The sequence below is a fragment of the Vidua macroura genome, chromosome 1, assembly GCF_024509145.1.
Source record: "Vidua macroura isolate BioBank_ID:100142 chromosome 1, ASM2450914v1, whole genome shotgun sequence".
Taxonomy (NCBI): domain Eukaryota; kingdom Metazoa; phylum Chordata; class Aves; order Passeriformes; family Viduidae; genus Vidua; species Vidua macroura.
Window position 1 is genome coordinate 33,182,891 of NC_071571.1, and position 24,425 is coordinate 33,207,315.

The window sequence follows — 24,425 nt, forward strand, 5'->3', positions numbered from 1 at the left end:
TTTAAATTCATGGTTTAGGTTTTATTCAATAGATTTGGCTTTTTACAATGCCAAATTTTACAACCTAAGGATGTTCCTGCTCAAGAGCTTACAATCTAGTTTTAGATGGGGGAACCAGAACAAACTTCAATGAGGAAAAGATTGGACAAAGCACTTCATGAGTATCAACTTGTCAATCCTTCTACTGAAACACACAAACACATGTCAGTTCATCCTCTGGGAGTCAGAAGTACAATTCTAACAAGAATCTTGAGGACAGAGGTGGCAGAGACCTATAAATGAGGCAAGAGGACACTCAACACCAGGGTATAGTGAGAAACTTTATTAAGTAAATCAAATAGAGATGGCAGATGTAACCAGGTGAAGTCGTATTACTGTAGTGTATACCTCATGAAGTACTGTAACTTGACACCTGCTGCATTAGAACTCCGTGAAGTCCACCAGCCACCCGTTTTCATACAAGAATGCTCCGAAATGAACCTTACGGGGGGCGGGGAGGAGGAAGAGTGCCAGTAACAGCAATTTTCTAGGACTTTCCCCCAGTCACCCTTTTTCGTACAGTGAAGCAGCATGGGAGGTCACACAAGCTAGTTTGCGACGAGGTGCCCACTGTTGACCTAATGTTCATAGCACTCTGTCAGGCAAGTCACACAGGTATTATTTATACAATGTTAATTTTACTGCTGATAAACAAACCAGTTCTTGCTCTATTAACTGGAATAAGTAACTCCTGACAAAATTTCTGTGCAACACAAATCAACAGCAGCTGCAAAGCAAAAACATGACTATTAAAAGGGACAGTACTTCTGGCAAAATGGATTATTACCCAGGCAAACCTTATCATGTAACACCCCTATGCATTCCTAGACACACAATGTTATGGCTGAATAAACATTCCTCCCTTGGGTGGAAAAGAAGTAACAGCACTACTATGGGGGGGGTTTCACTTGCATCACACACTCTGCTTCAAAAACCAAATGGAACACTAAACCTACAGGGAATGCACAGCCCCAGTATATTCCCAGCAAATTATCCTCTACCAATGAGGCAAAGCTGACAACTGTTTGAAAACTCAGATCCATTTCTGGGGCTTGGGTCTTGGGTTTTCTTCCACAGAAGCAGTATGACTTCATCACCAAGAGATCATGTACATTCATCATCAAACTATAAGAAGACAGCCTTTCCTACACATAACAAACTTCGAGTCCTGTTCATTTTACAGTATTAATAGCAATTGTTCGCATTTTCTTGAGATGTTTTTTAGCACCTGCAGCACAACAGAAGTGAACAAAATTCAACTTTCATTGTAAATAACACGAAGTCTGAGTGGCCAGAACCCTACTACTGACCTCTTTTCACCATCACTTTAAATACAAGTCATACCCGATTTTTGGGTGTTCTTTGGCTCACATACCAGTTAGCAACAAGTTATGATGTTTTTCTTTCTTCCCTCAGTTTGCTGCACAAAGTGTTCGCTGGAGGAAAAGTACTAGTACTGACAACCTGATCCTCAGCTCTTAGTACCTGGAAGCACTGTAATGTTACATTTACTAGTATAGATAAAGTCTGTAGTGACAAAATCCCACTTGACAGAAAGTAAGCATCCATTGTCTACAAATTGTTGACCACACAATACTGCTTTTATTTCGAAGTTGCTAACTTCCAGTATCACGCTGACTCAAAACTGTGACTTGTCTCACCACATCTGCTGGTGACCATTGCTGACTGTCACGTGCCATAACTTTTAAGACCATACCAAGAGAAAAGTTAGGGAAGTTCAACAGCAGGACACCAGGAAACTTAAAGACACCAGGTTTCCAAGACTTGAAATACCCAGTAATTCCATTCTTGCACAGTGCTGTCCCCCCTATACAATCCCTTCCCCCACTGCCATCAGATCAAAATGAGAATATCCTCCTTATTGAAAACATACTCAATTCAAGTAAATTTTAAACCTTGTTGCTACACTACTGAAATTAGTATTTTAAACAAACAAAAAAAAATTACTGCCCTTTGAAGTGGTTTTGTTAGTTTTTTAAAATGGTGTACGAATGTGGACGTGGCAACTGTGAAGAAAAAACTTCCATTGACTAAATCTAAGTTATAGGAAAGAAGGCAAATTCTTTACGATCTGGTCATTCTGTTGGGAAAGAAGAAAGTAAAGCAGATTTGTGTGTCTTCATTTTCTGCTTCCACTGCAGCCCATCGGTTACCTATTCAAGTATTTCAAAGTTCAACTTAAGAAACAGAAAAAAAATTTTACATGAACCCTTAAACAGTATTATAAAGGTTAAAGACATGATGATTCTGCCAAAGCATATAAATTTCAAGTTTTGAATAAACCATGCATGAAGATAAGTGGTTAAAATAGTATAACCTCAAGATATCTTCCCTTAAATACACTCCCAACTGAAGCTTTCTCAAGCTCATACTTGGTGTTTGTTTTAATGGTTTTGTTTGGTTTGGCTGTTTTTGTTTTGGTATTTTCCTTCCGCCCCCAGATGCAGCTATGGGTAATACAGTTTTGTACAGCAGGAATTCTACATTCCAGTCAGTCTGTCTGTCATCATGCTAAAAACTCTTTTAAAAGTGAAAAAGATAAAGCTCTTGTCCTATTGCAATCTGAGAAACTGAATTAGGTCATAGTTTTGTTAACAGGAAAGTATGAGGTAATATAAAACACAACCAAAACATAGCTACTTTTAAGCACTTGTGTCCAACAGCAAAGACATCAGCACTTTTAAATTTGCAGCAGTGTTTCTCCCAAAAGAGAACAGATGTCCATGGTCAGAGAAGCAAGTTCCATGAACACACTTGTCAAACTGATTCTGTTTTAAATTCACCTCAAAATGGAATGTTTCAAATCATGAAAGGGTCTAAACATAAACATTATTTAATGTTAGATACACACTAAGTCTTTATTAAGCATTACACTAAAACTACTTTGGTATAAAAATACTTTTATTTTAAAGCTATGAAAGTTATAAATATATGTAGTTAAACTTTCTACTCACAGAATGTTTGCTATTTTAACATTAGTGATTTGTTTCTCCTAACGAATCTGAATTTTATTCGAAAGGCTTACAAGACATTATTACTGTAATTTAAAAACCCATCATGACAGGGAGCTGTACTAATTGTGATGTTCTATCAGTATTCGTTTAACCTCTAGATTTTTAATGAAGGCAGCAAAACCAACTATTTTCTGATGATACAGAATTTCTTATTTCTTGAAGCGTTTCTGTGGTTGACCACTTCTTCATTAGTTACCTGCAGCATGGCACCTTCCTGCCAAAGAAAAAAAAAGTGTATCTGAAGATGTTTATCACATATGTCTAAACCAAATTACCAATAGGGGAACTTCAGCCATTTTAAAAAAAAAGTATAAGCAGTTCACTGGTGTGTCTAACACAAAAGGAACAGGACTTTTGTTAGCTGAGTCCACGTTCTTCAATGGGTAGCCTTTTAGAGGCAATGAACTTTGAAATTAAGGCATTTTTGGTTGCCTTTCTTTTTTGGATAGGTTTTGTTGATTTTTATTTAAAACCAAATCTAGTAGAGTATGCCACCCTTACTCTGAATAACTCATTCATTACTTGATAAATTTCCATCAATTTGAGATGCAAACATTCAATGCAGTGAGAGTAAGGCTGACTAAATTTGGCACTAAGGTTTGTTAGCTGCAAGAACTATAAAAAATGGTGGAAACCTCAACATTCTAGCCAAATTCCAATTTACATAAATACATTGTACACTTATGAAATACCACCTGCAGTTTCATTTGAAGGTTTTACTTGCCCTCCTAAAGAACTGCTTATGCAGCTGTTAAAAGAATGGACGACACATTCCTTCACAGAGGCAGATGTATTCTGTGGTGAAATTTTTCCTTACACGTAAACAGTCTACAGTTACTTGGGAACCTTCAGGATGAAATGTGTTATATAGAATAGATTACAGCAGACAAGACACATAACAACATAGTTCATTTTCAACAGCACAGAACTACCTTCGTTGCATTACCTTGCAACCACCATAATGCATAGACTCCCAAGAAAAAAGAAAATGTTGCAGGATGCAAAAATAAAGTTGTATGATTTAACTTGTGACCTACCATTTTAACTACCAACACCAGGGATGGAACCCTTGCAAAGCTTTACTAATGGACACTTGCAGGTCTCATTTGTTCAACTGTAGCAGTGTACAGTGGCAGCAGTCTATGCTTGTCCAGGGTTCATATCATAGCTAGATTCCAGTAGGAAAAAAATATGTTAAGTAGCTGAAATTAACATTTTTTTTGGTAAAATAATTTAATAATACAAGAAAACAGGATTTATAAGTTTCTTTTCAATTTGTAATTGTTAACTCAATTCATTGCTATATGTTAAACTACATAATGATAATCACTATACTGAAAGAATACTGTCATACATTATTAATTTCTCAGTTTTGAAACATTAAGAAAGGAAAAGTAAACAAGATCTTACCTAAAGAAGTTTAACTGAAGCTTAGAACTATTTTGCTCTACACCCTCAGCCTTCGTTGCCATCCTTATAAACAATCTACCGTAGTTAAAGCTTTGCAGAGATACAGCACAGCTTTTTAAGACTGGCTGAACTTTTAGTGACGTTTTCAAGAGTTCTCTTGTACTAGACCTGCGTCCCTGGAAGAGTACCTTGCTGGGGCTTTTTCCTTTCCTTGCCATTGAAGAAGCAGCATCTAAAAAATCTAAAAAGGTGTTTCTCCTTGCAGAGATACCCCTTAAGTTACCTAGATATTTTAAACCTGGTAATTTACAGACAACATACTTTTTCTCACCAGCATTAAATTTTACACGTACAACAATAGCTTTGTATTATTTGTGGGACCTTATACTACCCACTCCTTGCCTTATTTTACAGTATTAAAAAAAAAATCTAAAATTACACAATATTTCCTTTAGAATTATTTTATTAAAATCATAAATGTACAACAGCTTCTTAACTCTACACACGCACTTAAATTTTTAAAAGGAAAACGTTATGTCTTATTACACCATGATCCTGGCTAAAAGCTTTTCAAAACTTTGAGAAAAATCTTAAAAAAGGTTTCACATGTCACCTGAAACTTACAAATTTAACATTATCAAAGGAATGCTTCTACACTTACAAAGACCACTAGAAAGAAACAACAATTAAAAAGCTAAGAAACTGTCTCAAAGGCATTTTTACAATCCTTCCTCCACAGTAAGGTAATGTTATTAAATAATCCAAATCCATTCACAAAATGGCTCTCTGCATCTGCTCTGGTGTCTTCTGCCATATCACTGCATATTTATGCATGACTGAGATAAGTGTTTCCTTAACATTGTTATTTCGATAACCTGAAGCTGTTCTGTTACCTCTGGGCTCTCATCCTCTCCTATTTATACAGTGAAGCCTGTTTCAACAGAAGTAAAGAGTAAAAAAATAGGTTATGAAATTATTCATCTAACCATTTTTAAAAGGAAAGATAATATCCTAAAAAGTTTTTAACTCCTGCAGCTACTCTCAAGAATCACTGCAATTTCAACACTTAAAAACATACTTACCCATGGCATGCTTGAAGAAACTCAGTAACGGCTCCTCCCTCCATAGCCACCACTTCCTCCACTGCCCCCGGGACCATAGTTTCCTGCAGTTGCAGAACAAGAAACAGAATGGTCCCATCAGTACATTTTTTAACCTAGGAAAGGTTTTGACTGAAGCAATCAAAGCTTGACTAAATGAAGAGTAACATCTGCTTTACTTCCAGTGACAGCATTTGCAACACAGACTTGTAACATTTCACTGTCTTCCTCTAAAGAACCTCCAAAGACTGCCACAGGAAGCAACTATATGCTGAAATCTTAGAAGATTCAACAGTGCCACATGCAATTTGATGCACTGTGCTGTCTTGAGCCTGTGAGGGCTGAAATTGCTTGCAGGCTAAACCTTACAAGAAAGGGCTTCATGTTTCAGTTTCCATTTCACAAGCCTGATACTCCATATTAAGTAACTTATAGACAACAAAAAGCAGGACATCTCAAGAAAAAAAGACACAAGAGGAGGATAAAAAGAAATCACAGCAAATATGCTGGAAATTAAGCAACTAGACTCTCCACAAATAGTGTGAGCTGACAGCAAAGAACATGAAACAGAATCTTTAAACTCGAAATTCCACAACACTGTGGAAAAAGTTAGTATGCTTTAGGTTTCAAAATAGTAAAATTAATTTTCCTGAGACAAGCTTTACAATCTCAAGATGAGACACTGAAACAAACTTGCAGAAAGAACACAGGCACTGCAGTCCGTCTATTGCAGAAGTTATCCGACTTCTACATATCCGCCTTGGAATCACCCAGAATAACCTGGGTTGGAAGGGACCTCTCAAGGTAATCTCATTCCAACCCCTCCGCCATGGGAAGGGATATCTGTCACTGGACCAGGATGCTCAAAGTCCCACCTAACCTTGCCTTAAACACTGCAAGCAATGGGGCACACACACCACCTCTGAGCAACCTGTTCCAGTGCCTCATCACCCTCAGAGTAAATTTTCCTAGTATCTAAGCTCAGTCTACCATTTTTTAGTTCAACAGTTACCCCATGTCATCTCTTCTATTTCCCCTGAAGTCCTAGAAGTCCACCCAACTCCAGCTAAAAGGAAATACACAGGACATATACAATACCTCCACCATATGGTCCCCCCATGTTCCTGCTGCCACCAAAATTTCCACTCTTCATCGGACCATAATTTGAAGGTTGTTGGTTGTAGTTGCCAAAATCATTGTAGTTTCCGCTTCCATAATTGCCTGTATAATCAACACGAAAGTGAAGAAATACCTACATGAGCTAAAATGGATGCAACATTCAAAGACACTCCATTATAAAAATTCTAAATAAAGTACAAAATCACACATGTATTCCAGCAGTGCATTCACCAATGTTTTCCATCTATGTCATACTACTTGAAAAACAGCTTCCTTACACAACATTTCCAAACTACCCTCCCCCCCAGCCTCAAATGACTTGCAGTAATTTATAACTGAAATGCTTGAACACTAAGCCTAAACGTTACCTCCTCCATAGTTGTCATAACCACCTCCATAGCCCCCACCCTGGTTGCCATAACCAGGTCCTCCTCCACCATAGCCTCCTCTTCCTCCTCCATAACCAGGACTGCCACCAAAGTTGCCACCTGTGAGAACATAATCCTTTTAAATGAGCCTTTCAATATAAAATGCACTAAAATTATACACAAAGAATGTTTTACTGTTTGGAAGAACAAAGAGAAAGAAAAAGGTAGTTTTGTAAAGAAATTTCTATGGACAGTATTTTTTAAAGCACATACCAAGTCCCACCCTAACTGAACTATGACCAAACCCCAACAGTCAGACTGCCTGAAGACATCAACTGAAAGATTTAATTAAAATCTTCATTTTCCAGGAAATTTAAGACCCACTCTTATCCTAAAGAAAAGAATATTTGTCCAAGAAATAACCATACAATTTGCCATATGGAAATTTGACATAAGCCAACAACCATGTGCATTTTTTAAGCCAACAAAATGGCTCAGGTAATTCAGATAAATTTTATACATATGGATATAAATATGGAAGCGTTTCTTAATGAGAGAAAAATAAACCACCACCACAACAGCAAACTAACCTCCAGGTCCTCCGCCATATCCATTATATCCATCACCAAATCCACGGCCGCTTCCATATCCATCTATTGGGAGAAAAAAACCCAAAAGTTTTCAATTTACCTGTAGCAAGAGAGTCGAATTCTCAAACTCTTATGACCGTAAGAGCTAAATCTCAGAAATTATGAATTTCTGTACAATTAACATGTACAATTAACTTCAGAAAAATAAAGCAAAACACCCAGTCATTGCTCTACATTTTTCCTTTTCTTGCATTTGTACAGTACCCAGTTTTAAAATGTCAGGCAAGCACTGCAGAGAACCAGAGAGATCTCTGACCTTCTTAGCAAATAATTTAGATTACTTTTGGCTTTCAATAAAAGCTAAAAAAAAAACCCCAACCAAAAAAATACAAACAAAACAAAACAGAAAAACCAAAACACAACTTCACTTACAGGTTCCTTTTCCCAAAAATTCTCTCAACTGCTACAGGTGCATTTAAGTTAAACAGTGCCACAGCATACAAAGTTATCCAGAACTAGAAATACATTAATAAGGTAAAAAATGTAAATGCTACAAACATGCCTGTCTTACCGGCTCCCCCTCTGAAATTGCTGCCAGGTCCTGGACCGAAGTTGCCACCACCTCCACGAGCATCACCAAAACCAAAGTTCCCTGTATCAGTTTAACGTTTATAAGCAGTGAGATTGTGGAAAGTAAAAACAAGAATCAACCACAAACTATTAACCATTACTTATACATACCTCCTCTCCCACTCCTAGAATTTTGAACCTCCTGCATTTCCTGTCTAGAGAGAGCTTTCCTTACTTCTGCGTTATGTCCATTGATGGTGTGGTACTTCTGCACTGTAACCGTATCAAATAACAGGCTATCAGCATTTAACTGGCAACAAGTCAGAATATCAGACTTCCAATCCAAACACATTTGGAATCATATGAAACAACACAAAATACCATACAATTTTTTTAACAAGGATGATAACCCTTACTTAAAATACATGTTCCCACACAATTCAGCAACCTGTGATGTAGCAAATAATACAGGCGTGTAACTAATCCCATTATGTCTAAGTTTAGCCTTACACCAAGGCTGTAAGAATTAATACTATCCAAAGAAAGAGTGGAATTACTTACATACAATTTTATCCACAGGATCATGGTCATCAAATGTAACAAATCCAAACCCTCTCTTTTTACCAGACTGTCTGTCAGTAATAATTTCAATAGTGTCGATTTTTCCATACTCTTCAAAGTAGTCACGAAGGTGGTGCTCTTCAGTGTCCTCTTTAATACCACCAACAAATAGTTTTTTCACAGTAACATGAGCACCAGGTTTTCCAGATTCCTGTTAAAAGAACTTTCTAAATTAGCACCAAAAAAACCAATTTCATAAAGCACTATTTTACCTGGATTTTAGGAATAGAATTCAGATAAACTACGACTTTTCAAGCACTTTTATGAGTGCTTGCAAGCTAATTTAGGGGGCTTTCTGAGAGGAAAGTAACACAGGGTTACGTGGAGGTCTCTCCTCCCCCTTTTTAAGCTTTAAAAGCACTGAAGAACTATACACATCAACTGTTTTAAAGACCTTCAAGTATTTAATAAGTTAGAGCATGACTTTTGTAATTGTTTAAACAGAGATTCATCAGCTTTTTCTGCCCAATTCCCCAACACCAGTGAACCCACATTCCATTTTTATCAAGGTCCTTCAACCTCAGCAAATTCACAACTATACGTTTTAACCTCATTTATAGTATGTACACATGCTGCTGTAATTACCTTTTTCCAAAGCTTCTGCAGAGAATGTAAAGAAAATTGGGATAGATAACAGAGGTACCACTGATTACAATTTCCATTTCCCCATACTTTTGGGACAGCTCATCAGTCCAAATGTATTAAACACCTCAGTCCAACCTCAATCTGGTAAATCCTCCCAGAGCTTCTGTGTGGTGAACAGAACTTGCCTTATAATCCTCTCTTGCTCTAGTACCTCTGCCACAGTAACCTGGCTTACATGTTCACCTCACTCCTGTACACACACCCCTAATTTGTACCCTGAAGTGGAAATCAAGTATGTCTGTGGCTAAAACCAGCACAAGCCCACAGATGATTCTGTACATGAGCACTGGAAAAATTTCCCTGCTACATTCTCCGGTTTTATGTACCTTTTAGAAATACCCTAGAAAGATCTTGGAATAGTCAGAAAGACTGATGGGAGTTTATTAATTTGAGGCTTCTGGAACAGGAACTATTCCAGAGAAGAGTTACTTTGGAATTTGGATAACTAGATATTTAACATAACGTGTTTGCTACAACAGTTTTCAGACCCCAGATGTGTTCCTTGCAGATAGGACTCTACAACCAGAAAAAATAATACTTCACTGTAATAATACACATTTATATAAGAGACCAAAAGTGTGGGAAATAGTGCCCCAACTATGGGCTTTCAACCAGGTAATTTAAACCCAGGCAATTTCAAACAAGAACAAAGCCTAACAGTCTGACCAAAACAGCTATTTTTCAAAGCATGAGAAGCATCTGCTTTCAAAGCCATACTTACCTCTCTAGCCACAGCTCTCTTAGGCTCAACCACCCTTCCATCAATCGTGTGAGGTCTTGCAGCCATAGCTGCATCAACTTCAGCCATGGAAGAGAATGTTACAAAACCAAACCCCCTTGATCTTTTGCTTGCAGGATCCCTCATTACCTAAAATCAATAAAGACATTTAAACTATTTATACCTGTCTCATGTTAAGCTTTTTGCTAACAATATTAAGTGTGTAAGCTTAATTTACTTTTTCTTTGGTTTGATTTCAAAACACAATTATAGTAAAGTAGCAGACTCTGTTGATTTAATGAGTGACACTGCTTGGGATCAAATAAATTCAAACCACTGTTGTCCTCCAAGACTCAAGTTAACTCAGAAATGCTGCTAGATCAGTGAGGTGCATTTATATGTATGTTCGTTTTTGCAAAAAAAAAAAAAAATCACACAATTTCTTTTAAGCTTCATGAAGACCACAGACTTTAAACCTGTGTTATTATTTACTACTCCCAAGAGTAGTACTTCTACCAGAGACACCATCCCTGTCGGTATTTAGAAGATACACAAATGCGGTGCTTACGGACATGGTTTAGTGATAAACTTGTTAGTGCTTGGTTAAACAGTCAATGGACCTAAATGGTTTCTTTCAACCCTAATAACTCTATCAAAACATCACACAGAAGGACATTCTTTTCCAGCTTTACTGAGGCTCCTTACTATGATACCGGCTTTTTGCCAAATGTTACCAACCACACAGATGTAATAGTGCTCTCTGTAAGCACTCCCTAATGCACTTCAGACAATGATACTGAAGTTGAACTGCTGAAATCAGTGGTTAGATCATCTGGGAGAATTTGACAAAAAACAGACTGTGAATGTTCCCCAACTCTATTTTACAAGAGTAAAATTTATGCATTGCTACAATGAACTGAACTGTTTATAAACTGTGTACCATTAAAAGCTAATATTCCATCTTCTCTAAGCTATCTAGAAATTCAAACATTTAAAATGCCTACACAGCCCATGCCATTACTACGTATTGGTATGCTAAACTTACCACACAGTCTGTAAGCTTTCCCCATTGCTCATAGTAACTCCTCAAGCTTTCTTCTGTGGTTTCAAAGCTTAAGCCGCCAATAAACAGTTTGCGGAACTGCTCCTTTTCCCTCTGCCACAGGAAAAAAAAAAAGATTATATGAATATAATTTGAAACACCTCTTCTGCATTAGCAAATCAGACACTAACCAAGATTTTCTTAAGTGTCAAAGACTTTCAGTAAGACTTATTCTCAAAATGAGACCTGGCTCTTCTAAAGGTTCTACCCCTATTAAAGAAATTAAGCAATTTATGCAATTCTACAGATCCACTTTTACAATACATATTTTTTTTAGTCCTTACTCCTGTGTCTCCCTCTAGATATCCAGAACAAGGGACCACACTTGAAGACTTTCAAAATATTCCTCTGTAAGACCCATACGAGATGCTTTTTAAAGAAAATGAGAACTTTGGGATTTGTTTTTATTACAGAAAATATGAATTAATTTATACTGTCTGATTCTATCCCGGGTAACATTCATTTCTGAAAACCATTCTGGCTTAAATTGTTTTACATTAATACTACTATACTATTCATCCAAGGCATTGTAAGTAAAAATCAACTAAAGACATCTAAGTATGTACTATAACAGGTTAACAATTCATGTTTTCTCCATAATTACTAAAACAAATGAAACTCGAGCATCTGTAAAATTAATCTGGGATCCCACACCACTGGAATTATCAACAAACCCTCACCAGGAGCATCATTAAAATAATTCCCTTCAAAGTAGCAATGTGAATAACGGATATTCATATCCACTAGTATCATACTTTCAGTAACACTTTAATTTCTTGCAGAGAAATGATCACTGCACCTGTTAAGCAGAGAGCTTTTATGCAATGACAAGAGCATCATGAAAAACCCCACACAAACAGGACCAGTAATAAGGTACTGCATTTACTTTTTTGTATTTACTGGTAAACTAAAGCAGAAAGGAGAACCTTCCGACTTCTACCGGTTCAAAGCACTTTTATGGAAACGTTTTGTACAAAGCAGGCCTTTTAATTGCCAGTTTTTACATTAAAAAGTATCACTAGCTCATACATGTGAAAATTTCATGCCAAACACTTAATGCACTAACATGTAGTCCCCTTCCATACATTTATTATTTTGGAATGTTGTTTTGAAGAGAACTGTTCTGCTAGGGACAAGAGAACTCAAACCAAATCACTTCAGCTTTATACTGTTAACTAACTTTAATAATCAAGAAAATCTGCTTGGGTGTTTGGTTGTGGGCTTTCTTCAGTGCGGCAGTTGTTTTTTATACAACTCAAACATTGCAGCAGGAGGTGTAATTGACAAACAGAACATGATTAACTGTGCAATGGGGATTAAGATAAATTTAAAAAGGAAACTAGAAAAACACTGAGACTAAGAAAACAAGCAAAATACTTCAGTGCACACATGCTTTTACAAGTATTAAGTCAATTTGCATGCAGACCTACATATTTTCTGAGGTTGTCCAAGGCAGGCCTGGATCAAGATGCATGTAACAGAACACAATTTCTGTAGGCAGTGACAACCCAGGTTTTTTTTCAAAACACACATCTGTATTAGCAGCCTCCATACTGCAGTCTGACAAGGAAATCAACTTTCTCCCTTCCTTCTTCCAAATACATACTCTATTTAAGACTGACCAGTTCAAATTTCTCTTGAAAAAATATCTGCTTGTTGATCTAGTTACTTTTTTTCTAGGAACACAAAGAAAGCTAGTACTGTCTCCTCCTAACACAAAAGGACAGGCAAAATAAGACACATGTTCACAAGCAGCAGACACATGTTTTAACTAACTTCTTTTCACCTCATCGCATAAAATGAACGAACAAAAGAACACCGCACACCAGACCAGTATAAAAAAAATCATATTCATCATATGTCATACTATTATTTATTAATTTTGAGTAGGAGGGCAAAGAAAAAATTTTAATCAACAATACTGCAAAAATACAAATCCTCCATTCAGTTCTGCTGCTTGAGAATTAGCGACCACTTGCTTACAGTTTCATAGATCTACAAAAAAAACCTTTTTTCTATATAATCTATTACCATGCACTTAATAAAGGACATTATTATAAAAATATGAGAATTAAGAAAGTTTAGTAGGCAGGTAGGATATTTCCAATGTTTACCCCTGAAAACAGCTATAAACCTGTAAATGGAACTCAAGGAAAGATTCAATCAATCAGCTGTAGCAATTATAAAAATATACTACATACAACCAGCAGACATTACACAGAATAATAATGCATTTTACAGATGCAGAGTCATGATCTACCTAGAACATCTAAGCACCACACGTCAGAAAAGAGCAATAACGAAATTCATTACCAGTTCTTTAATGAAAACCACTGTGCAAAAACAGCACACACATGCTGCTCCACTAACACGAAATCTCTAGATGCGGAGAAACTATTTGTCTTAAATGAGGCAGTTTCAAGAAGCTCTGGTTAGCCTAACACTAACTTTCTACCAAAGTTCAGAGAGTTCTGCACGTCTAAAGTTTGTGCTGAAAGTATATAATGTACAACAATAACTATCATCACGCCAGTACCTCTCAAAATCCTAAGAAAAATACTGTTTTGGTAAAGACAGAGACACCTCATATCTAGGAAAGGCCACAATATAAAAGCTGGAGGTAACACACCTCTTTCAAGATTTCCACAGTATGCCCCGTGGCAGGAACCAAGCGCCAGAGAAAATTCTTACCTCCGTAGGATCTTCATGTGTGTGTATTTTAAGCTTTACTCCACAGGCTTAAAGCAACTTGAAAGCACTGGAAAACGCATAGCCTTTACTGAGAAATTAATCACCAGAGCAAGGAAAGGTGTTTCACATAGCTGTAACGTGCGCACACACAATCCACATTGACAGCGGAATTAAGAATTCAGGTAACAAAAATGTTTACCGGAGACAGGCGAGGGGGAATCCCTGAACTCCAGAGCCCTGCAGTCCCTCAGCGGCTGCTCGCCCGCCGCCTGCGGCGGCCGGGACGCAGCGGCCGCGCCGGCTCCGCCATGTGGCGGCAGCGGGAACACCGCGGCCCCGAGCCGGGCGGGGAAAATGGCGCCCGGGAGCAGCCGCCGCCTCCAGGGACAGCGCTGCAAATTGCTTCTAGTGTACAGCTACACACAAGGTACTACGGCGTCTCCGGCGCTCTTTCTCGCCCCCGTGCATACCAAACGACTACAGCTGGCCCCCGCCTTGCCCGTTCTGCCGGAGGGATCCCCACTGCCCCTCGCAGACGCGAGTCTCGGTCAGGCCGCCATTTTACCCCTCCCCCTCGCCACCGCCATTACCCGCAGCGCCGCCTCGGCCGCTCCGCGCCTCGCGAGGCCAAGACGGCCCCCCAGCCCGCAGAGCTCTGACTCCCCCCGCTCATCCGACACCTCAGCAGCAGCGCAGCTAACAGCCATGGCCAAGGGCTCAAGAACGCGCTGTCCGCCATGCGCGGTAACCGCGGCTCCCGCCGCCTCGCCCGGCTGCGCGCCAGCCCCCAGTCACCACTTCCAGAACCTTCCTCTGCGCAAAGACATCCAGCATCCGCCCCGCGTTGCGACCCGGCAGGAGGGCCTGGACTTGCGCGGACGACCCAAGCTTGCTTGTAATTCTCAGCCGCGAAAAAATTCACTCTGTCTGCACAAGCAAACCGTCTCCCTTCTTAATGCAAGCTCTAAATCCTCCCATTCCACGTACCATGTTCTTCATGGTTTATGTATTCCCGCTCGAGAGTACCGTACAACCGGTCGGTAATGGCTGCCTAAGCTGTTACGTAATTTGAAATTCAGCTCCGCGTAGTGTTAGCGCCCTCCTACTCCGGCTTGCTTCCGAGGTTTAATTAATTTTAAAAAAAGGCAAAAAAAAAAAAAAAAAAAAAAAAGCGCCAGGATCAGGAGCTTATATATCTCCAAAGGGGCTGCAATTCTGAATAACGCCCCTACGTGTTTTTATCGTGTAATGAAAAGTCATCGACTCCGTTAGTAATGGCCGTCTCCGAAATGAGCCGAAGGAGCTGTCGTCGTCGAGCTTATCCGCTTCGACAGCCGCCGGAAAAAGCCGAACTAGGAATGGAAGCCCATTCGACTCGCTTCGGTAATTTCCGGAATCTGCCGCAGCACACGAAAATGGCGCTCGGCGCCAGCTCGGCAATTTCCGGACAGAAAGACGCAGCAAGTCATCGACTACTTCAGCCAGCTCGGCAGTTTCCGACAATCGACAGGCTCGCGAGACGTGCCCGAGCGCAACCGAAGCGGCCTCGTACGCTGCTGGAACCGTGTCACTTGTTTTTGTGTTTTTTCCGGAAACTGACAAAAGACCCCGAAGGCTCAAACCTCGGCGTTAGTATTAGTCAGGGGCGGCCGCGCATCGCTCCCCGAAACCTCGCCCTGGCCCTCTTCCCCCTCCACCCAGGAGGCAGGAGGAAGTGAGAACTACACAGATTTTGGCACCAAGTGCGGCATACCGCGGGGCCCCGGCGGAGGGAGGCGGACTTCGCCGCAGCCTGCTCCGCTCTATCCCGCACCGTCGGCATCGGGCGTGCTGCCCGCTCCGCCGCTCTGTTCTCCTTCCCTCCTTCATCCCCTCGCTTTTTCCCTCTCCGGCGGCCCTACACGCACCGCGACAAAGGGTGAGTGCTGCCGCCCCGCGCGCCAAAGAAATGGCGCTGGAGCAGCTCCTTTCTTCCCGCCCCCTCTGCTCCCCCTCCCTTTCAGCTTCACCGCGGGTCCACCCGCAGATCTCCCGGCCGCAGCGAAGCCTCCCCAGCCGACTCTCCCGACCCCTTTTCCCACTTATGAATGAGTTCTCGGGCCCCAGAGCCCCGCTGCTTTCCGAGCCCACTTCCCTCCCCCCGCCCCATGCTCACGCCCAGGCCTCCCCGCCGCAACGCGGGAAATGGCCGCGCTCCAAAGGGAGCCCCTCCAAATGAGCTTCAAACCCACGCCAGCGTTCCTGGCCTGCCCTCCCCACGCCCGGGGCCCTCCCGGCCGCACCGATCGAGGGCCTCGCTCCGCGGCGGCGGGCAGCATCGGCCCGGCGCGCATTCGCAACGGCGGCCATGATGGCGGCCGTGGCTGCCGGGGTCCGCCAACCCTGTCCGCTCCCCCAGGCTTACCCAGTCGCTTTCCCTGTCGCCGCGAGGCATCTTCCTTCTTTTGGACGCCTGGCGCGGTCCTGCGCTCGCCCCGCGTTGGAGAGACGTCTTGGCCCCCCTCCTGTGCCGGCGGCGACGACGGTCGGAGGTTGTAGCGGCTCGCGCGTAGGCGGCGGCGGCGTCGTGCGCTCTGCCCCGTCACAGCCGCCGGCGCGCAGTGCTCGCCCAGCCCAGCCCAGCCCCGCCAGCCACCGCCGCGCCGTTCCCCGCCCTCCGCCTCCCGCCCTCCCTCTCTCTCTCCCTCCCTGCCCCCACCCCCCGCCTCAGCCCCCCGCGGATGTCGCTGTTGCTGCTGCCGCCGCCGCTCAGTGCGCGCAGGGCGGGAGCCAGGAGGAGACGGGAGACCCAAGCGGCTGGGCACCATTGAAGTCTGTATCCTTCTCTCTCTCTCTCTCTTTTCTCTCGCTGCAGCCGCCGCCTTTCACCCCGTTCACCCTCGAGTCCCCTTCCCTGACTCCCCTTTTCTCTGCGGGCCGCTGCGGGGAGATGCGGAGCGCAACCCGCCCGCTCCCCCCACCGCCGCTTCTTCCCCACCCCCGCTTCCTTGGCGGTGGGGGGTGGCGGGCGGAGCGGAGCTGTCGGGGAATCGGGGCTTCGGCACCCGCTCGGGGAGGGAGGGAGGCCGGACCCCGGACCCGCGGGCGCTGTCGCCCCGGGGAAGGAGAGCAGTGCCGGGGGCGGGGGCAGCGGCAGACAAAGCCGGCCCGCCAGCGGTCCCTGCGTGTGCTCGGCCCGGGGAAAACGTGAAGGGGCGGGGGGAAGATGGCGTGGAAGGGGCCCTGTCAGCGGCGGCGGAAGCGGCCCGGGGCCTGCGTCCCCGTTACCTCTCCCGGGGCAGCCCCGCCGGCCTCATGTGCGCCCGCCGCAGGCCCGAGGCGCGGCTCCCCCAGCAGGCCTCCGCAGGGCTGCCTCTGTTTTGGGGGGGGGAGGGATTGTTATTGGGTTTTGGGGATTTTTTTTTTTACCCCTTTTTACTACCTCTCCGGGGAACACAAGGCAAGACCTTCGGCACTGGCGCTCTGGCCCCGGCCCTTTTCCCACCTCGCCTACCCCACCGCCCATGGGGCTGCCAAAATCCACCTCCCGTGTCAGGGGAGGATTGGGCGGGATTGCTGAGTCCGGGAGGCTTTCTGGCCTTAAAGGACTTTTCTGCTTTACCCAGGCATATGGGGAATTCTAGCATTTCTATAGCTCGCTGCGGGGCGGTGACAATACATGCCTATGGAGCTGGTCGGTATGAGAAATGACATGGAAAAGGGGATGGATTGTGTTCAACGTAATTTGCATAGGTTAAATATGTGGTATGTACATCTTAGCTGAGTTAATATTGTTCTAGGACCTTAGCTCTTGCCAACTTGAGAATCAGAAGGCAACATTATAGTTGCATTAAGATAAATATTTGCTGTTTATAAGAATTTGCTGTAAGAATAATGGGCGATTTCATTGCACCACAAATATATATCTGTTCCCCATCAGATAATTACAGTTAATATACCTTAGGTATAGCTTCAATTGCTAGAATCTGAACTCTTGTTCTCTTTGGTTTAAGGAAATGAGCATCCCTGATGGTCCTCCCCCTTTTCCCTAGAAACATGTCTTTGCTTTTGAAGGCCTTGGGAAAAATCTTTTTTCAACCCTATATACCACCTTGTCAGTATCATTTATCCTGGCTAGCTTAATGGTGCATTACTGGGTTATGCCGGACAAAGTAGTAACCTACTTTTTGTTCTGGATTTTAATCCGTGTAAGAAATGTTGTATGCAGTGAATACATGGGGGTTGGAACAAGGACCATGCTTGTCTTGGGATGCCTTTCTTTGAGTAATGCAAACTTCCTTTTAATTGTCATGCATTTTTCTAGTAAAAGCTCTGCAAGTCTGCAATAAAAATGGCCTCCAATAAAACTACATTGGTAAGTTCATGCACACCTAAAGTATATAAGGATTTAATCGACATATTTTTCTTCAAACTTATAACTTGGCATCTCCATTTAAAAGATACATCCACATCTCCCCTCCCCAGCATTATTCTGACCAAAATTTCAGATCCAGAAAGTAAGGCTACTAGAAAGGACATTGTCTTTGGTTGTAATAAATCTGCCATTTCTAAAGAGAAATTTGTTGGGAAAAAACTGTGAAAGGACTCTGCACTATTTCATCTATTCTACAATAGAAAACACTGAGGATTTTTTTTAGCCTCCTTTCAGCATACCATGTAATTCATCATACATGTAAAAAATAAAGTCCAAATCATGTATTCATTTAATTTCTCCCGCTGTATTTGGAGAAAAATATTTGCCTGACAAAAGGCAGTCTTTACAGATGAAAAGTAACATTATTGAGAAATGATGTGGCATAATTAAGATGCCTTTTGAAATGCTTTTTAACAAATAACAGTTTCTTTGAATTTCATAGGAGCAGAGATTATCAGATGTCAACCCCTCCTGGACCATTTTAATGATGCATTCATGGATCTCAAGTCCTCTAAAGCTTTGCTTGACATTAAAATATGGACTCCTAATGGCAGTTGGTTGCTGGTTATAGTTCAACTAATACTGATACATAGTTTCATGAAAGACAGACCTGTAGAAGTATAATGTGAGATGTATCTGAGGTTGAGATGGGAAAGTAAGCAAAAATACATGTGCACGATTCAAAACTCCAACAGCAGAACAGCTGGTTTATAATACACTCAAAAGGCCTGCTCTTAAATTTACAGAAATGTTTACTCAGTTCAAAATATATTCAAAACTTGTATTAACTCCTGGCTTAGAAGTGCAATGGAGTGCTTCCTCTGTGTTGTACTGGTTTAAAATATTTCACCGAGGTGAATGTCTAAACTTTCTGTTAGTAATTGATTGTCCACTTATCCCTAATTTGAAGAAGAGAAGAAGTTAGCTAGCCTGGGGAGGGGTGCTTTGGAGAGAGGAAATCTTTTGAATGCAGTATTTTTAATCTTTTGATGTTATTGAGAATTTTGCTGTACAGGTCAGGAAAATCAGTTATGGTTCCCATGGGAACCATAACTAACTCTGCTTCGTTATATATTTGCATGCAAAACCTAAATATGTTAAGGGGTAGGGTAGCTCTAGAGCTGTAATTCCAATTTTCTTACATCTTGTATGTTAAAATTTTACACCACAGTGTCACATCAGTGTTTTAACCTTGCCCCTCAACGAAAGAGTGATTTTCTATAGATCTACATCTGTGTAGTCATATGACTTCTGAATGCAGAAAGAGAAACGAGCTCTACATGAGCCTTCAATGGTCAAATGTCCAATTTACAGTTTACAACATGCAGCCCTAGAGAGCAGAGCTTCAGGGGGTCAAGTGGACATTTAGTATGCTTTAAGTTCAGACAGGTATCACAATTCACTTGTGGGCTGAGATTTGCATGGGCTTGTATAATCCCAGAATGTACAGGTTTTTAACATGTTCAGTATTTCTGCAGGCTCTGCAATCAAGTGCTATTTTAATAGGCTCAAGAGTTTGAAGAGCAGTGCTGATGCACAAGACCTAATAAATCTCTAACATTTAAAACAGAAGCAGCATACTCTTTATTTTGCTATTTCTTACTGCACTTCAAGAAAAAAATACAGACCCCCATGATACTCATTTTCCTCTCTGGAAGATACTTAAGATACTTAAGTTTTAGAAAGTAAAAAAAAAAAAATTGTTGCTTTGATACAGAAATCCAAAACATTGATCTTTAAGTGACAAGAATTAGTGAAGCCGAAAAGAGTACCAGAAAACAGTCTTCCATTGAATCAAAGAATTTTAGTCCAACGGAGAATACAGATGGAGATGTTCCCCACTTGTAGCCTGCTTGCCTCATCACCAGTAATTATAATGTTATTACTATGGTATAGTGAGTCTGTCTTTTTCTGTGTTGTCGTTTTTCCCTCTGCTACTTTTACTGTTTATTTTCCTCATATCTACCCCTTTCTATTTCACACTTCCATTTTTCTGAAAGAAGCTGCCCCCATAGAAGCCTTGGACATCTTCATGTTGTATTTCCCTTCAATATCAGTCTTGCATTCTTTTTCCTATGGAGGCAGAAAAAGCCAATATGCTTAAGTTAACGCTTTTCAAACATGAATGCTGTGGTCAAAATATACCTGGGATATGCAGGCACTTAAAATCTAATTGGAAATACATGCTCTGTTCTCTCTTCTATGCTCTCAAATCAAAATGATGGCCATGTGAGATATATACAGAAACTTGCTATTTAAATGAGAAACTAGACACTTTTTATCATATGTGTTGTTTGAACCTTCAATTTATGGGTTGCTAACCATAAAGAGTAAAGTATTTTGGGGAGGGAGGAAAAAATTAATTATGCAAAATAAGGGGTACAAAGACAGGGCTTTGGCAAGAGAATCATCTTCCAGTCTTCACTAAAAGAAGACAGTTTTTGTTCTAACATACTTTTTTTTTTACCTTTCACCACATCAAGACAAAATTCTACTAAGCCTGAAAGTTTGAAAATTTCAAAATTGCAGCGTTGTCAAACTAACCCACATTAGAGAGGACTAGAGAATGGCTATCAAGCAAATAGAGGTGCTTTGTGGTATATGCTTGTCTGTGCTCTGTTGTAGAGGAAGCACTTTAGTGAGGAATTAGTTCTGTCCACTTTGATTTAGGGTGCTGCATAACTATGTTTTTGGAGCTTAATACTTAGTTTATGGCTGCCACTTGACAATTTCTTTATGAGATGCAGTCCAAAATGGCAAGCAAACTGCTTTTGCTCTGCTAGTCCTCCAGAACGATGATACAGCATGATAGGTTAAGATTACAAACAAGGAAATTCTGAAATGTGTCCTTCTACTGCTATTTAATTGTGCCTTATTAAACTGGGAATGCCTTGAGGATGATGTGGATGTAATATTTGTTTTAAGAACTTAAAGAATATTACCTGAACTATCAAATTTAAAAAGTTTCGTAAGTTAGCAAAATACCATTTATGTGTTAAGTGCTGTACTTAAGTGTAGCAGTCTTAAATTTATGCACCTTTGTGACATCTCTTTGTAAGTTACATGGGTGCATGGCTAAGAATGAGAAGGGACTGCAGTAATGGAATGCTCCTAGCATGTGTCCTGTTCAATAGTTGCGGGTTATTATTGAGTATTTTGCTTATTGTAGCAATACATCATAAACTTTACTGCCATCAGTTTCTCCTTGTTTGTTTTTCTTTTTTTTTTTTTTTTTTTTTTTTTTTTTTTGGGAAAGGTAGAAACCACCTTTTTTCAGTACCATCCCTTTTCTATTTTATGCATTTTCACAGTTTCCTTATTACTTCTCTTTACTTCTGCCTTGCCCTCTGCCTTTTCACAGGCATAGAGTTAACTTTTAGAAGCTTCCTGATGTTTTGAGCATGTAGCACTGAGAATTAAATTTTTAAGGGGAGTATAGTCACTGAGTATGTGGACAAAAAAATTTTCACCTTTTTAAAAGCTGGTGGTGTTGGGTATCTCATTAAGCAACTGAAAAAAACCCAAAAGATTAACATGTCTTGCTCAGGTTACCTGACCACATGCACTAACATGAAAGGAGTCTGAGCTTCTGGCTTTAGTGTTAATAAGCCACTGAAGTAACTGTGTAAAGCAAAGGAAAAAAAGAAAAATGTCATTCTGAATTTCTTTTGTAGCACAAAATGGGAAAGAAACAGAATGGCAAAGGTAAAAAAGTTGAAGAGGCAGAGCCTGAAGAATTTGTTGTGGAGAAAGTCCTGGACAGACGTGTTGTAAATGGAAAGGTGGAATACTACTTGAAGTGGAAAGGATTTACAGAGTAAGGCATTCCTTTTTTTTTCTTTTTCTGATAGAATAATAAACACCATTGATTTGAAACTGTCTAAAGAGGAGCTTGGATGATGGGCATCCACTTTAAAGAACCTTTAGGGAAGGATATCCCTAAATGCATAGTCAAGTGGGACAGTCAAGTATGAAAATAAAATAGAAGATAATGTAGTTCATTGTTTACACTATATAAAATATTTGAGGACATTTACCAAGTTCTTACTGATTGTTCTTTTACCACTCTGATAGAGCTTGTGTCCATAGCTATCAAGGTAAGATAGACTGACAGTTATCATATATGAAGCAGAATGAATGGTACTTCTGAGTTACAAATCATGCAGGATTGTAAACTGCAGGCAGATCTGAAGCAGATAGTTTGCTTATTAATAATTTTAGTGAACTGTTCTCAACTGAATTTGCCTCTGGAATGGTTGCCTTCATTAGGCATACTTGAAAGGAATTTTTGAGTGTCTTTCCCAGGACTTACATATGTATGTGAAAACTTTGCGGTAGACTTAAGAAGCTGGTTGTTTAAGAAGGAATGTAGTTGTGCCTCCTTCCAGTGATGCTCTGTGGCAGCTTGCTTTACCAGCTGAAAGAAGAATTTGTGCATAAATGATTATGTATGCTGTGATATTATATCTTGCATACCTCCCAAAGTGAGTGCAATGCAACATTGTGCGCTCTGGCATCCTGAAATGTGTGTAGTGATGTGTGCATAAATGTAAAGCATAATGTGTTTAGTATTTGAGGGTCTGATTTGAACTTGGAATAATATGTTACTGTAATGGAAAATAATTTGTAGGTATCCTGCTGGTGCGGTAGTGCTGTGCCAGTATTTGCACGTGGGATGCATAGTGGTTGCGGGGAGCGTTCTTAAAATTTTAGTTAGCAAAATGCATACTCACTGAAACATATGCAGTGCCCAGCTCTGCCCACCTTTGTTCCCTCCTGCAGTCAACTGAAGGAAGCAGATAGTTCTAGGTATAGTTGTGTTCAGTGCTCAGAGACAACTTTAGAGTGTTCCTCATGTCTGAAAGCTTACATATATATATGTATATGTCTGTATTTATACTTAGGCTGTTTGTAATGACTGCTGTGTACACTCTGTTGTCTGTTAGTCTTAGTACTCATATTGTTTATTTTCATGGACAGTCTTTAGAGGAGCCCGGGAAGTGAGTCAGTTTAAATGGACAGTTAAGTTTTGGTAGGGTGCAGATTGCTCATACCCCACTGAGAACACAGGTTAATAGAGCTGCTTTTTGTGTTACCTTCAGGTTAAGAACGTTGTTTTTCAATGCTAGTGGAGCATCCTTTCAGTCATCAAATGCAGTACATGGAGGCTACTAAAGGTGGCAAGATAAATGTCCTTAGGGTTTTACAGACCTACCTTATATAGTGAGACAAAAATTAAGTTGCTTCTTGTAAGGGGAGCCATGGGGCTAGTTTTACATTTTTCTTCTTTAACTAGTTTTACATGTGTGTATGTTTCAGTGCTGACAACACTTGGGAACCTGAAGAGAACTTAGATTGTCCAGAGCTAATTGAAGCTTTTCTGAACTCTCAGAAAGCTGGTAAAGAAAAAACAGATGGTGCCAAAAGAAAATCTTTGTCAGATAGCGAATCTGATGATAGTAAATCAAAGAAAAAACGTGATTCTGTAAGTATATGTTCATGTGTTAAGCTTTTGTTTCCTCCATTTCTCCCCTACGTCTCCATCCCCGAAAAATCATATTGTGGCTTTGAGAATGAGACTGAACACTCATTTAAAACTGTAAAAATTTCATAGCATCTGGGTCTGTGGTTTGAAAAGGGTATATATTCATTATGGTTAATGAGACTGTCCAAATGGTTAGTAAAGGATGATTGACATGGATGATTAAAAGTTCTTACATTGTCCCATAACATTTACTGAATAATTGAAATTAAGACTGGTTAAGAGTTAATAATTAATGGTATTAAGTGATAGGTTTATATTAGAGCAAAAGGTCCATGAATGGAGCAAAGATGAAGTTCTGGTTTGCTGCTATATTTAATATATGATTTTGAATGGGTGAGTGGCAAGATGGCCAAACGTGAAAACCAATCAGTTACTTAGATTAGGAGCAGACATAATGGTGGAAAAGGAGTAGAAGGGGTGAGTGAAAAAAGCTTACCTTTCCTGAGAAGTCTGGATTT

At 40.8% G+C, this 24,425-nt stretch overlaps 2 protein-coding genes across 14 annotated transcripts in view; one reads left to right on the forward strand and one right to left on the reverse strand.

Annotated features, from left to right (window-relative positions):
• On the reverse strand, positions 1 to 16,600 carry HNRNPA2B1 (heterogeneous nuclear ribonucleoprotein A2/B1). Of its 7 annotated transcripts, XR_008435611.1 has the most exons (12): positions 14,599 to 14,972; positions 11,261 to 11,371; positions 10,219 to 10,365; positions 8,793 to 9,003; positions 8,403 to 8,504; positions 8,224 to 8,313; positions 7,662 to 7,724; positions 7,072 to 7,191; positions 6,683 to 6,805; positions 5,567 to 5,649; positions 4,112 to 4,242; positions 1 to 3,288 (listed from the first exon to the last, which is right to left on the reverse strand). XR_008435611.1 is itself a non-coding variant. In XM_053969593.1 (11 exons), exons 1-10 carry the CDS (start codon positions 14,713 to 14,715, stop codon positions 5,588 to 5,590), a joined length of 1,146 nt encoding a protein of 381 aa, XP_053825568.1. In that variant the 5' UTR covers positions 14,716 to 14,972; the 3' UTR covers positions 1 to 3,288; positions 5,567 to 5,587. The 7 variants fall into 7 exon arrangements, 6 of the variants coding, with proteins under 6 accessions (XP_053825568.1, XP_053825625.1, XP_053825632.1 ...); XM_053969593.1 differs by lacking the exon at positions 4,112 to 4,242; XM_053969650.1 differs by lacking the exons at positions 1 to 3,288; positions 4,112 to 4,242; positions 14,599 to 14,972 and adding exons at positions 4,930 to 5,415; positions 16,413 to 16,600.
• CBX3 (chromobox 3) overlaps positions 15,631 to 24,425 on the forward strand; it is a 14,352-nt gene continuing 5,557 nt past the window's right edge. The window contains exons 1-5 of one of the 7 annotated variants that reach the window (XM_053969765.1): positions 16,694 to 16,819; positions 18,312 to 18,362; positions 20,140 to 20,289; positions 22,097 to 22,239; positions 23,742 to 23,907. In XM_053969765.1, coding sequence (XP_053825740.1) covers positions 20,248 to 20,289; positions 22,097 to 22,239; positions 23,742 to 23,907 — 351 coding nt within the window. In that variant the 5' untranslated portion in view covers positions 16,694 to 16,819; positions 18,312 to 18,362; positions 20,140 to 20,247. Of the gene's footprint in view, positions 15,927 to 16,693; positions 16,820 to 18,311; positions 18,363 to 20,139; positions 20,290 to 22,096; positions 22,240 to 23,741; positions 23,908 to 24,425 lie in introns of those variants that run through there. The other 6 variants (XM_053969789.1, XM_053969770.1, XM_053969774.1 and 3 more) reach the window with 6 other exon arrangements.